Here is a 14323-nt window from a genome sequence, read left to right on the forward strand (position 1 = left end):
ATTAAGTAACCCACAAAAATGATAAAGTACATCAGAGAGACTAAAATTAGGTCTTAAAAAGTGGAATAGGTTATACATTTTTTTTGTGTTTATGTTCCCATTGTGTTTTGTGCTCTAAATCAGTATTCAACTTTAACTGAAAAATGTAATTTCAGTTCTTAACAGCATTTGTACCAAATGTAACTACACATTCATGAGATATAGTCATAAAGAGTACATGAAGACACAGTTTTTGTTCTACCACTAACATTAAGAAAGTTAAATGCCCTTTTGTCACGTAAAAGCTCATTTGCAGAAGAACACCGTTTGTATTCATTTTCTTTCACATCATCTGCTGCTGTAATTCCAAATTAATCCTGCAGTTCATCTTCTCTGTCAGATTAGGTGTACATCGAAAGGTACAGCCACTGCAAATTAAGGAGGGATAGATTATTATTGCGCTTCAGTGTATGTTGCTGGTTAAACGCATGATCACTTCATCACAGGAAACAAAATATGTAGAAGAAGAATGACTTATTATCTAGTGCAACACACGAGGGGAATGGTATGAAACACAGACTTGTTTTGCCAATAATATATTTTCCTTACTTTGTTTTAGATCAACAGCAGTGCACATTTTGAAGGGTTGAAAACTGAAATTACCAACAAATTTCAAAAATTCACAACACTTCTGTTACTTGTATTGGCCTACCTCTGATTCGAGAAGAGTTAATTGCATTCCATTAGACAACTGGCTGAAGATTTCTATTGAGAAAAGCAAACATATTTATTACTCCAGAAACTGTGAAGGCAAGAGGAGGGAGTCAGACAAAAGAAGGCTGTTTATTCTAACATCAACAAGCTAACATGCTTACAATATCAATCTTAACATGCTGATGTTCAGCACATATAATGTTTGCCATGTTCACCTTTAAACCACAAATGTGAACCAAATGGTGGCGCTGGAGAATTCAGGACAGACACTATCTCCATGTTTCGTTTTGCCAATGTTCATATTACAAGCAAATGCAAATACACATTATACTTCATAACTCAGGGGAAGAACACCTTTTTAGTGTCAGAGCAAGAATATTATCAGAAACTGATAATGTTTGTTACCTGACATTTTCTACATTACTTTACATCTGCTAAATTTGGTGTGATGTTTCACTCTGTAGAACTCTGATTTAATAAATCAGCAGAAATATGTAAATTGTGTCATTCCCAGAAGAGCTGCAATTGGAACAATTGGAATCGAGCCTTAAGCCCTGTACATTGCTAAAAAAAGAATGGATGAGTTATTGTCTGGATCCATAGGAATCCATGTATGTTTGGGTGTTGAACAGGCTTTGATATGACTATTTTCAAGGACATGTTCACATGATGATTTTACTTTTTGTGACACTTTTTCAATCAATGTAGCACAATTATCACAGTGACAGCTGCTTTAGCTTCTCCTCACTCCTCTGCGTCCTGATCACAGTCTTGCACTAATGTCCTGTTCTCCGCTGGTCTTTATACCACTAGCAGCCCCCGTTGAGTTTTCAGCCCCTGGCCCGGTACTGAGGTGGTCAGGTGCACTTAATCACCTCGCTACCCAGCTGCGCCTATTCACCAATTAGCCTCAGTATATATAGAGAACAGTTCTTGCATACATTTCACCAGTTCATGTATGTAAGATCACTAGCCAACTGCATTTTCTGCTTTAGTCTTTTTGATCTGGCTGCCTGATCTGACTTTTTCAGTTCAACCCCCCTAAAGAGGAGAAAAGACAGTTTGAACTGTTGTGTTCCTTACAGTCTGTTTTGGGGTTCAAGTTGTTAGACTGTTTCAGAGATTGAAATTTAATTCCTAGTACTTTTGTATTTGCTGTTGAAAAAACAACAACTTGGTATTACGCAGCTCTTTCATGGTAAATTTGATTTACACTTTGAAAATTAGGAAAAAATAGTTTTCTGATCAAACCTTAAAGATACTCAAAGTCAAGGATACATTTTTAGAAAAGTATTTATGTAAATTTTAGTGTTGTCTTTGTGTTGGCATCCCAACACTACTTACGGTTCATGCAATCAAAGCGAAGGACGAGACTGATGAAGCTCTCCAGTGTTATTTGTCCAGAAGAGGAGGCACCGTAACGCAGAGCCATCAAATTCAGAATGTCATCGCTGATCCTCTTTCCTGACCAACATACATCGGGGAAAACTTTAGGCATGATTTATATTTGGGCTGCAACAAACCATTGTTTTCAATCGATGAATTAAATTATTAATTTGAAGATTATTGTCTATTTCATTAAGCCATGACACTGTCATGTACTGTTAGGATACGTGAATATAACAGACCCATAGTAAGTGTGACGAGTAACGCTTCTGCCTTTCCTACTACGACAAGTAAAAATGTCTGCTGTGAAAAAGGGTGCTTGGACTGTTTGCATTTGGATCATAAAAAATGTTAAGTGGCTGGAATCTGTTTAAGTAAATACATTTTCATCATCACTGTTAGTCAAAAAAAAAAGCTGTGGATCAACATCAAGTTAAGTATATCGTTGACAGACCAGCCTGCTGTACTTTTATCACGCTTTAAGAGATTAAGATTGGGAATATGGCCAAAAACTCAAACCCATTCTTTAAGATTTCCTGCAACATGCCACAGCAAAAAAAAAATTGCATACATCATATACATTCAATACATTGTAGCCCCATGATTTAAACCCTGTTGTGGAATATTAGCATAAGTGACATAAATAATTACTAGATGGGATTATCACAGGCTGCTATTCTGCTTTTGTGGTTTCTGACTGCCAGTCACAGCTAGAGTGTTAAATGGATCTGTTATGTAAGCCCACTAGAGATATTATTATAGCGAGGCTAACACGCATGCACGATCATGATACAAATATTTATGAACACCCATTGTTGGAAGATTTGTGTATTCTTGGTTACTGTTGACACTTGACAACTGGTTTAAAAGCATTGTTTCAGAAGAACAAAAAAACTGTTTTATGGGTTAACATAAGAAACAGTTTGCGTAGGCTGGATTTTAATTCGTAAGAATTCAAATTAAGAGAAAAAATCCCTGGATGGTTCAGGTCTGTCTATAGTAGACACATGGATGTGGCTGATTGTCTACCTGAAGCCATGATTGCGTTCCTCAGCTCACTCAGTGAGAGTGTTCCTGTTTTTGAAACATCAGAACGGAAGAAAATGTCCTGGTGAAGGAGAAGACAGTTAGTTATGTAAAAGTCTGAGCTCGACCCAGCAAGTAAACCTTATCAACTTAAAACAGGACGCACCCTAACCCTCCGTTTGAGTTAACTCATACGGTCATGTCTGTAATAACTAGGAAGGCCCCTGACATCTTTGTTTTATTATGAAATGTTTAAACCCTCACTTCACGTCCTTATTTTACCTTGTACGTGTCGACCTTGTTCCACAGACGAACAAATTCCTCACCGTTTAGTTTGCCACTGATTGATGCCTAAGACAACATTAAGGTATCAGAGCAGCACATGTTGTTTCATGTCTTAAGCTGACCTTTCTCGTCTATTCAAATGAGTGAAAACACTAAAAGGGCAGGCAGGTTTTGACATGTGTACTTAAACATTAAGGTATCAGAGCAGGACATGTTGTTTCATGTCTTAAGATGACCTTTCTTGTCTATTCAAATGAGTGAAAACACTTAAAGGGCAGGCAGGTTTTGACATGTGTACTTAAACATTAAGGTATCAGAGCAGCACATGTTGTTTCATGTCTTAAACTGACCTTTCTCGTCTATTCAAATGAGTGAAAACACTAAAAGGGCAGGCAGGTTTTGACATGTGCACTTATGTGTCTTGTGCAACTACACTGAGAAGAAATTCCTACTCAAACAAAACTTACAGCTGATATGGAGATAAACAAAGAATGTTTTTCTAGAACACCAATTCACAATGAATCTGGCATTAAAGGATACATCCATCAGAGCAACCATGCTACGACAGGCATCAATGCTGAAGCCTCCAGATTTCAAGTCTCCTAGATGAAACGAAAAAGAAAAATAGCAAGGCACTTAAATTGACAAAGCAGTGCTATACAAGATTATTTGAGTATTTTGTTGGCTCATATGCTGTCATATACTCTTGGAGTTGTTTACAGTCCAAACCTTTCAGGATGTTTTCATTTAGAAGCCTCTGAAGCTGCTCAGCATCCACTTCTTCATACTGGAAATTAAATAATAACAAAGAAGAACTCATATTTGGCTCACATTTGGTCGTCTGAATCTTGGTTACTTTTATATTTAGGGGAAATAACAGCACGCTACACATGAGTTTGATATAAATCACATAGGTGCAGATTCCTGATGCAATGGAGAAGAAATTAGAGCACCAAAATGACTAAGCTCAAATATAGAAAATACAGTACAGACAATAACTATTCGGAGTCTACACTGGCAGATAATGCAGCAAGGCAAGATGCATAGTTTCCAGATTGTTGAACTATTGCTTTAAGACACACAAATTACCTTGTCAGAGTACTGACGGAAAAGGTTTCTCTTTTTTCCGTCGCTCTCTCCATTCCCGATTTGTGTGGGCTGCAAAAGATTGAGTGCATGAATCAATGCACTGTTCAATATGTTTGTGTCATATTCTATCTATGCAATCAACACAGTAACCAGCATGTAACACAACAGCAATTCCAAAATGATTTGAAGATTGTCAATATATTTAAAAATGTTGCACACCTCTTCTACATCGTTATGGTCGTGGTCATGGCCACCAGAATTCTCACTAAGAGGAAAGAGGAAAAAAACATCAGTACATTACCTAGCATTACTTAGCATAACGCATTACTTAGTAACACATGACAGTAACAAATATTGTAAGGTATGTCTATTTGAAATTCAGTAATGACATTACAGTTTCTTACAGTAATCTTTGTTTTTTGTTATTAAAAGGCAGGTTTTATTGTGGGGTTAGGCATACAGATTGATTGTACATGCTTTTTTAAAGATGAATTCTTGAGTTGTAAGTTTCTTACTGGACGTGGGTCTCTGACTTGGAGAGGATGGTCAGGATGAAGGAGGCCGTCTCATTGGGATTGAATGTGGACGGCACAATCAGGTATTCGCCAGGCTTCAGTCTAAAGAACTCCATCACCTCGCGCCCATTCTTGTAGACTTTAGTTTGGGCAACAGGGTTGTTCTTGCGGAAGAAAGTTTCTGGGAACTTCCCCCTCTGTGCCTTGTACTGTGATAAATATATATTTCTGTTAATAACTGAACAATGTAATTGGTCATGTACTGTGTATGAGGATTAGACTGAAAATGTTACTTACTTCTTCAGTCACCTTAGAAGAAATCAGAAGACAGTTAAGTATTTGTTGGGGACAAAAAATTGTGAATACTTGAGACTTTGAATATGCTGCATTCAACATATAGTTTAGAGAACAGATGTTTTATGATGTTTCGTTGCATCTTTTAAAGTGACATAGGTCTCAACAATTTAAATGCTAACTTTGTGATTCAGCCCTGATATTCGTTTACTACGATTATACAGAATGACTGAGCCTACAGAAGTTTCCTTTTTGCTTTAATTTAATGTGAATACTTTCAACAGCTACCTTCTACGTCTATGCATGATATTTCTATAATAGTCCTTGCACTGTCAGAAGAACAATAAAGGGTCATATTTACCTCATATACATTGATGCCAATGTGGAGATTTTGGACAAGGCGTCTGTTTCTCTTGTCAGGCTTTTGCATGAGAGACACCAGAATGTTTTTCTCACCCTGTTGTGCGGAACATTCACTGAGTAAATCATCAATCTTGACACGATACTGTGGATTAGTCCAGAAACTGTCTGGAAGGCAAAGAGGGAAACATTTTAGCATAAAGCATTCTGCCATTTTGCTAGAAGACAGGCAAATCTGTTCATCATTTTTAAATGGTTAAACCCAATTCTTCTACTATGCATCAATGATAAACGGACAGAAATTATGGATAGTTATGGATAGTGTTTGTGTGTTTTTTTCAAGTTTTTCTCGCAATGAAAATTGGCACACTCCAGTCTCCGTATACTGCTTTTGAGGGGACACTTTTTCACCAGATAGTGTGGAAGTACCGAAGTTATTCATGCATCCTCCAGCAGTTATTCCTGCAACCCATCGGCCCTCATAGAAGGAGGTCTTCCAATGGCATGAAGAGTTTCCGTCAAGGAAGTCGGGACACAAGCAGCAGATGTCAAGATCAGTGTAGAACTTACAGAAGTCCTCAAGGGTCATCCTGTTGACATCGGGGATTCATTTAGATTTAGACGTTTAGAAGACACATTTTTGTGTTACTCTGAGATTCACTTCAATCCATCTATATTTCAAGTTATACTAAATTGCAATATAAATCGAGAATTAAATGATGATGCCTCTCTTGGCCACATGTGTCCTTAAGGAAAAAAATATGTAGATATTGAGTATACTGTATGTACCTACTTACACTGTACTTTTTGCATGTAAAAATACAAACTAGTTTTTAATCCTTTTTAAGTATAAATATTATTATACTTCTTATTAAGTATTATTATTATATTACTATTATAGTTTTACTTTTTACACAAAAGTTATTGAGAAAACAAACAAAAAATGTGGTGGTAATTGCTTTCCGTTTGTTTAAGCATGTCACAAAACTTTTTGCATTTTGGAATTTTTAGACTTGCCTGTTACCAAACTTGTTATTAGCATACTTACCAAAACTCCCCATCATCAGCAATTGAACGGCACGACTCACGATCTTGAGGACTCACAGTTTGCCACAAAGGCGACCTTTAGATGCAGTTTGTTAGGGAAGAAAGAGAAGAGGCAATATTGTTATCAAGAGAGGCAATTGACTCTTCCAAAAGGGGGCACAATCTCAGGGCCAATAGCACACGGGGTGTGGTCGGTTACTATAACTATATAAGTACAATACAAAATCACTTGAGCATTCGTGCCTTGGGTTAGACACTTAACTCCCAACTGCCGCAGTAGAGCTGCTGAGTGATCAACTGATCACAATGTGGTTGAACTGGGCGGATTCATTTGTGTGATTACTGACAATAGTTTCCATGGCATTATGGCATTAAATAGAAAAAGGTAACAGATCATTCGCTGGCAAAATGTCATAAAGCTGCATTTGCAGTCCAACAAAACTTGGCTTGCCGTGAAAACTGTCAAAACCAGTTGTGTTCAAAGTGCAAAGACAAGACAGCTGAAGATTTCTCATGGCTCTTTTCCAAACATCGTCAGTATACTTAGCACTGTCACGCAAACACAAAACCCCACATAACTGAGGGGATTATAGATCAAAATGTGCAGAGCAACAATCTAGTATGATTTGAAGGACTGAATGAGACACCAGCATTAACGGGAAACATACATTTAACTTCTGCTGCAATTTTTGGCTAGGGTATGGACAAGTAATAAATTGGTTAAAGTTAGGAAACTAAGAAACTTTGTATATTTTTTATTCAGCTAATGTGAAAAGCAATGCCATTGTACTATATGAATCTAAAGACCTGTCAAAACATGGCTTCCCTGGTCATGCTTTGGGTTTAACTGGCACAACCAGTTTAAAATAATGAGAAAGTTATTATAAGACAACTACAGAAAGGCCACTCATGGCTCTGTGCAAAATGTTCTCAACCCCTTTACACATGAATTACACAAATACTTTATCACTTTAGAGGTTATATTGAAAAAGCAAACACAAATTGCACTTGCATTCTTAAGAAATTTCCAGGTCTATGACAATGAATACATCGGGAATGTACAATTTTGTCAATGGGAAATAATCTCAGTGTTCTATCTCCTGAGGTTGTAAATTGCAGCCATTTCTCTGCGTGAAAAAGTCACTGTATTCAGGGTCGCTCTTACTCATCACTCCAGTCTCCCTTCCACTCTCCTGTGCCCCAGGGGTTCCACAAACGCAGCAGGTGTACCAGTTGCCCTTGGCTCATCATCTTAGCAGCAATTATGAGGGAAAACACAATTGTTATTTGCCATTATACAGTAGAGGCCCACTTAAGGCCTTTATTACCCTAATCATTAGCAAACATAGGCTACAAACTTAAAATCCTGACTGCTAGCTGTTGGTCAAATAAAATCATGCCTTTAAAAATAATTCACCTGCTTCAAACCCGTGACAGTGTAGGCATGGCCTTGGACCAATCCATTTTGTAACACAGTGTTGGCAGAGGTGTCCTACAAGAGATAGATACTGTATATGTTATCATTGCAGGTCAACTTGTGCAACATACGTTTCCTTAAACATGAAACAAATTAAGTTAAAAGAAGACTAACATTTGATTTTGTTTACCTCTCTTATAACATAATTGGCAACAGCAGCTAAATATACAATATTATAAATGTAGTTAAGATTTTTAAATAAATAAAAAAGAGCTACACATTAACGTGTATTAAAAAAACTGTCTTCTTGGCAGGAAGATTAGATTAGCTCAATATAAAAGTACAAAAGGGGAAATCACAAAATTCTCAGCCTGAAATAATGACCCGTATTATGTTCCCTTTTTTTCCATTAATGTTTTCCAATTAGCCAACTTTATCACATCAACATGTCTTTTTATTTTTTTTGAATGAAACAAATATTATGTAAAAAAATGATGTGTCAACTCATTCAAAATGAACTGGTTGAATGTATGTGATAGCGGCATCAAACAGGAAATGTGATTAATCACTTTCATGCATCTTTAGAGTACAACCAATGGGTGTGAACCCTGATCACACCCTATCTTCCATCACACCATTTAAACGTCTAACATGGCAATAGCCTCAAGCACTTTTCATTTAACGGAAAAGCTGTTTTCTTATTGTTCATGAAAGGAGTGTGGACTATACTGAAATCATGCCAGTGCTCAATTCACAAAATTTACCAGACCAGACTAAGACTACTGAGATTCTGCGGAGCCACTTAGGGGTCAGTTTGGAAGGTATAAATTAACAATGTTCACAGGGACAAATAACCAGTACAAAAAAACTAGTAATTCATACAATTACAACAATTAATTAATTTTAAATTTTCTCTTAATTTAATCTTCCACAAAATTATGTCACGTATTTGAGATAAAACTTTAAGGAAAGCACTTTGGACCATGTGTTTCCCTTTCTCAATGTAGACTTAGTCATAGTGCTATTTGATATTGTGTATTTCATTTTTTTAGACTGTGACCTGCAACAGCATTCATCCTTGCTTTCTTATTAATAATGCTAATATTTAAAGGAGCAGGATACCTCTCTCCCTATTATGAGTCTGGTATTTTAAGGCATGCTCAGCACTGAGTAAGTAAGGTACATGACAAGTAAAAACGTTGGTAGCCAGAAAGGCCATCACATCGAACAGCCGTCTATCAAACACTGAAGATTGGGGCTACTATACACGAATACAAAACATCTCAAAAACATTTTTTAAATTACCATGTAATCATGTACTTTGGCTAAAATAATCTGAGCCTTCGAATACTTTTATGAAACTTTTTAGCACATAAAAGCAAGAAGAACCAGTTTAAGCTTGGTTTTGTGTGGTACATGTGGCTTACCCCCTGCTGTGTACCACAGCCCATCAGTGACTTGGATTGACCAGCTCTCCACATCAGTTCCCAAAGGTCTACGGGAGGGTCTTGCAGCTCAACACAAATGTGAACACCACCAGTGAAGTCCACCAAAGCCTCGGCAGGGGTTCCTGCAGTCATGTCTGAGTAGGAACCACACACTCTGACACAATTGGGTGTAAAATTAATTTTTAAAATCTCCAAAAAAGGCAAATATCACTCTGTGAAAAAGCATTTTTTGACACAATACAATGTTTTTTCCATACTTGGCATAGGCTTTCTCCAGCAGAGCAGGCCAGAACTCAGTTGGGTCTTTCGGCCGAACAAAGATTAGTCTGCCATCAACTGTTGGTAGCTTATCATCAATGACAACATCCACCCATCTTCCAAATCTCCAGAACTGCGTGGTTGAGAAAGGAGAGAATATAAATAGATTTTTAGCAAAATGCGTTATTTACTATTTAGCAGAACCCACTTCTAGACCACTGAACACTTCCAGCAATGATTTACCCTGAAGTGGAACAGCCCGCAGTAGTCCTCATCAAATCTTTGCTCAAAAGGAACAACTTGCTTTAGGATGAAATCCTGGAACGTCAGAGCTCCAATAGATGCGAGAAACCAGCAGTTTCCTGTGTGAAAATGGTCATTGAGTTGGCAGGGAGGTGAGAGGGGTTTCCAGATTACAAACCATTGATACTACTAACAAAGTATTAACTTATTTCTTAGTAGGGAAGAAAATGCATTGGTACAATATATTCTCTACCCTACATAAGTCTGTCTTCTCCCAATTGTCTCAAAATGACATTGCTGGACCAACAAATTACACATAATTATGAATAAAGCAATTTTCTTACCAACCATGCCTTGCCCAAAGTCAAACCTGGAGACCCCGGCAACTTCAAAAGATGGATATTGAACTATTTTCTGAAACAGAGCAATTGTTGACAACACTTGTTAAAGGTTTAACATGTTCCTAAATGTCCGAAAACAATACAACAATACACTGCATCAATGGCCGGTTTGGCTTTGTCAGGTTTGTCTTTGACCTCTGCTGTTTATCTTTAAAAATGCATTAAGCAATATTTCTTATATCAATATGGAACCAAAAATTCACTGATGGTTATGTGAAAGGTTTGCTAGTGATGACCACATAACTGAGAATCAACAACATACTTTTTGACTCTAAGGAGCTTTCAACAATCTTAAGCAACAATCTCACTCAGTAAAAAATATTATGAAGCTAGCACGTGACACAAGCTAAGTGTAGCGACCTGCCAAACATAAACAAGGATTCAAATGAAACACTCACTGATGGTCTCAGCCACACCACTCGATTCAGGTCAGAAGGACTCAGTATCCCTTTGCCGATGGACCTGCTGTCAGGGGGGAACATGTCGTCGATGTACCTCACTTGTTTGATGAGACAGAACTGTTTCAGCTGCTCAAAGTCTTGGTTGTTAAACCGCTCAGGGTTGGTGAAGGTCCCAATGCCATCTTTCATGTGACGTGCATTAATAATGCTCAGACACACACCCGGTGGAGGCATTGCTACAGTGTTCTGTTCAGAAAAAGGAGATTGAAAACAATTTTGGCAATAAAAAAATTGCTTTTAATATTCTAGAGTTAACACATCAATCTTAATCCATAACTATTTTATTTCCCCCTTTACCTTAATTACTTTGGACTTTTGGGTGACACAAACAGCAGATTTAACCACAGAGGTACACCAAGAGACGGTATGGAAAAATATGCGTGGACAGAACATATAATATGCATGCAAAGAAGCGAAAGAAATACACTTTGCGTTTGGAATACACTCTTCAAAGTAAAATTCAATTAAATTGTATATATAAAACTTCAAATTCGTAATTAGTCATTAAGATGAATACAGTAAAAAATGAATGTGTGAAAATAAGAGTGGGGCTGTTATAAGCTTTTGAGGTCAATGAACTATTTTCCTGAACATATCTGTATTCTTTTATTCTGTGATCATTTCAGTTCCTGCATCATGTATATTAAACTACAGCTAATTGTCCATGGTTGACACACAAAGCATGTAATACTACCCTAACGAAAATTGTATATCTACACTTCCTACTGACCATAAGTGTCTGGCATCATTGCGGTGACCTTTTAAACTTTTATATTTAATTTGTATAGATGCGTACAGGTCTTCTCCTGTACCTTCTGCCATTTCGCCCTCTCTTCCTTGAAAACATTAAAATAAAATATTACAATTTAAATAAAGGTCTTATAGAAAATGAAATAACATTCCCAAAATGAATCAGGAATAGTTCCTGAACAATAAGGCGAACAATGCATATTTCTGGTCTCCTTTAAAAGGTAAAAAGCAAATGAATACTATAAAGTCTCCATTGTAATTAAACATATTTATATTACCATTCCAGAGCAAATGGAATGCAAAAGTGGTAAAAAAAAAAAAATTTTTAATCGATTCTAATTTTAAAAGGCTATATCATTATTATAACCAAGATCTAACAGATAATGATAGAACTAAATGTCCTCTCCCACTATTATCTACAACTGTAACAGTTTATGAAATGGCATTTATGATACAATTTATAAAGATATACTCAGGTGGTCACCATGTTAAGACAAGCTTACTATTTGCATGTTTAGTGCTTAATGCTTACTTGGAGTTTTATGTCAAAAACACTATTTATTACTATATAGCCATGTTACAAATAACATGAATCTCCCCAAAATATTGAAATAGTAATACACAATGAATACAGAGTGGGGAGCCAGAACTCCAACCAGTGAAGCAAGCAATCCAGCAAAGTGTAGACCTTGAGCTTGAACAGCTAAAATGTGTAAGTTAATGGAGCACCTGCTCAATGAAAGACTAATTCACCTTTTAAAGAAATAGGTATGGTCGCTAACTAATGACGCAATGACCCACCACTCCACCTCCCGTCCACCCATGCTTCAGCCTAAGCTTGCCGTGGAGACGTAAGTAACTTAAATCTGCTGTATTTGTGAAGATAACGTGCTTTGGTGAGACATTTTTCCAAGAACACAGAGGTTTGTCAGTTTGACCATTACATGTTAAGTTTGACTGCTTTTTGTCCACGTGAACAGCGGCCGCCGTGTGTTTTGACTGATGGAGCGTTTACGTGCTTCTAGAACAGTCGGAATTTTTTGCGTCCGGCAATTTCTAACTTGTTGTTGTTTTCGACTTGGGAGAAAAATATCCCGGTTCATTTCAAAATATCTTGCTCTTATATTTACGATCGGAAGGTCGTATTTGTACGACTTTGTTGGTAATAAGGTAACTTTGGAAAACATACAATTGTTTTATGGATTGTAAAAATCCCCATGTTCCCCAAAATTTCCCCAATTTCCATCGGGCTCAAAGATCAAATAGATTCTTATTATATTAAATACATAAATTGATGTAATTGAGTTGAATTTAGAATTCCTACAATCTTAAGTTTATATAGCATATTTTCTGTTTTATTAGAAGATTCAAAAGTATCATGCTAGCCTATATTTAGAAATAAGTCCACATCGGCTACTTTATGGTATGGAATTATAATTCATACACCACAAAATATAATACTGTGTGAAATAGCCTACCTACGTCATATGTGGTAACTTTCCTGACAGGTAAACTTCAACCTAATTTATTGTCAAACCAGCCTTTAAAATTGGCATTTGACCCAAACTACATTCAAAGTCCTTTATAGATCATAACATTACCTCAAGCTGCTTTTGTCACTGCCTTCAATTTCCCTTCACAGGAGCAAAATATTTATTTTTTTGTCTGATGTGCCCATCATAGTCTAACATTATTGGTAGTCGTAGAATAATGCTTTTCAAATAGATAAAGAAAATAGGAAATCAATCTACAAATTTAAGTTTTAGGTCTATATCATTCATTCATCCGTGTGCTCAAAGAAATCACATATTTGGATTCAAACACAACATTATGATTAAAAACAAATAGACTTTTAATTACCTGACCCACTGCCAGCAGCAGAAGCGATAGTATCAACCACAAGTGTTAATCAGCTTCGGAACAGAACAACGTTTTACACTGTTCCCTTTCACTGTGGATTGAAACTGTGATTGCACCACATCTAAAGGAGGAACCACAGTATAATTTGTTCTTGTGTGCCAGTCTAACTTTGGCGATCATGGAGACGTATAGGGTTCACATGAAAGAATGCATTTTGCAGTCAAATCCAATAGGAGGTGAATTCAACCCCTGACTGAAATCAATATAACACGGAGGCTTTTATTGTCCAAATTCTACTTTATCCTGGAACATATATAACAAATATCAAAACGACCCATTATAAGTAAAAGAGTGCAAGCCCCTCATACCGTTTTCAGTGTCTCAAAAGTAACAACATCATAAACACAATAGGAACTTGGCCTTCAACTAGGACAATACCACAAGAAGCAAAAAAGTTTAAATCAACTGGATTGAAGTGTTACTTGCATATGAGATATTAATCTTACCTCCAGTCAGAAAGGGGAAGTTGTGAGTGTCGTTGGAAGAGCAAGTACTAAAACTGAAGCTCCAGTTCTTGTATATAATAATACCTACAGGCGCCTGAGGCTACTGCTGTCAGCATGGGAAGAATACTATTTAAGTTTCCACCTGTGGCAACAGGTACCCTGCCACAGCTTAGAACAGTATGCAGGCTGACATAGGTAATAGTGAGACCGATAGACAGACAGAGAAGAGGGAGGAAGAGAGATTAAAAATAGCTGTCTGTCTATAGATGACTATCTTTTTTTTC

At 36.9% G+C, this 14323-nt stretch overlaps 1 protein-coding gene across 1 annotated transcript; it reads right to left on the reverse strand.

Annotated features, from left to right (window-relative positions):
* Window positions 1–325: 325 nt before the first annotated feature.
* On the reverse strand, window positions 326–11097 carry LOC129103564 (calpain-1 catalytic subunit-like). Its single transcript, XM_054614085.1, has 21 exons — window positions 10861–11097; window positions 10406–10475; window positions 10062–10180; window positions 9818–9951; window positions 9540–9714; window positions 8113–8187; window positions 7861–7946; window positions 6697–6771; window positions 6078–6238; window positions 5650–5816; window positions 5292–5303; window positions 4995–5203; window positions 4708–4744; window positions 4480–4548; window positions 4120–4177; window positions 3931–3992; window positions 3388–3456; window positions 3109–3187; window positions 2038–2157; window positions 692–744; window positions 326–407 (listed from the first exon to the last, which is right to left on the reverse strand). The coding sequence occupies exons 1-21, from the start codon at window positions 11095–11097 to the stop codon at window positions 381–383; spliced, it is 2094 nt and encodes a 697-aa protein (XP_054470060.1). The 3' UTR covers window positions 326–380.
* Window positions 11098–14323: the final 3226 nt, after the last annotated feature.

Source organism: Anoplopoma fimbria, chromosome 15 (assembly GCF_027596085.1).
Source record: "Anoplopoma fimbria isolate UVic2021 breed Golden Eagle Sablefish chromosome 15, Afim_UVic_2022, whole genome shotgun sequence".
In the NCBI taxonomy this organism is placed as follows: Eukaryota; Metazoa; Chordata; class Actinopteri; order Perciformes; family Anoplopomatidae; genus Anoplopoma; species Anoplopoma fimbria.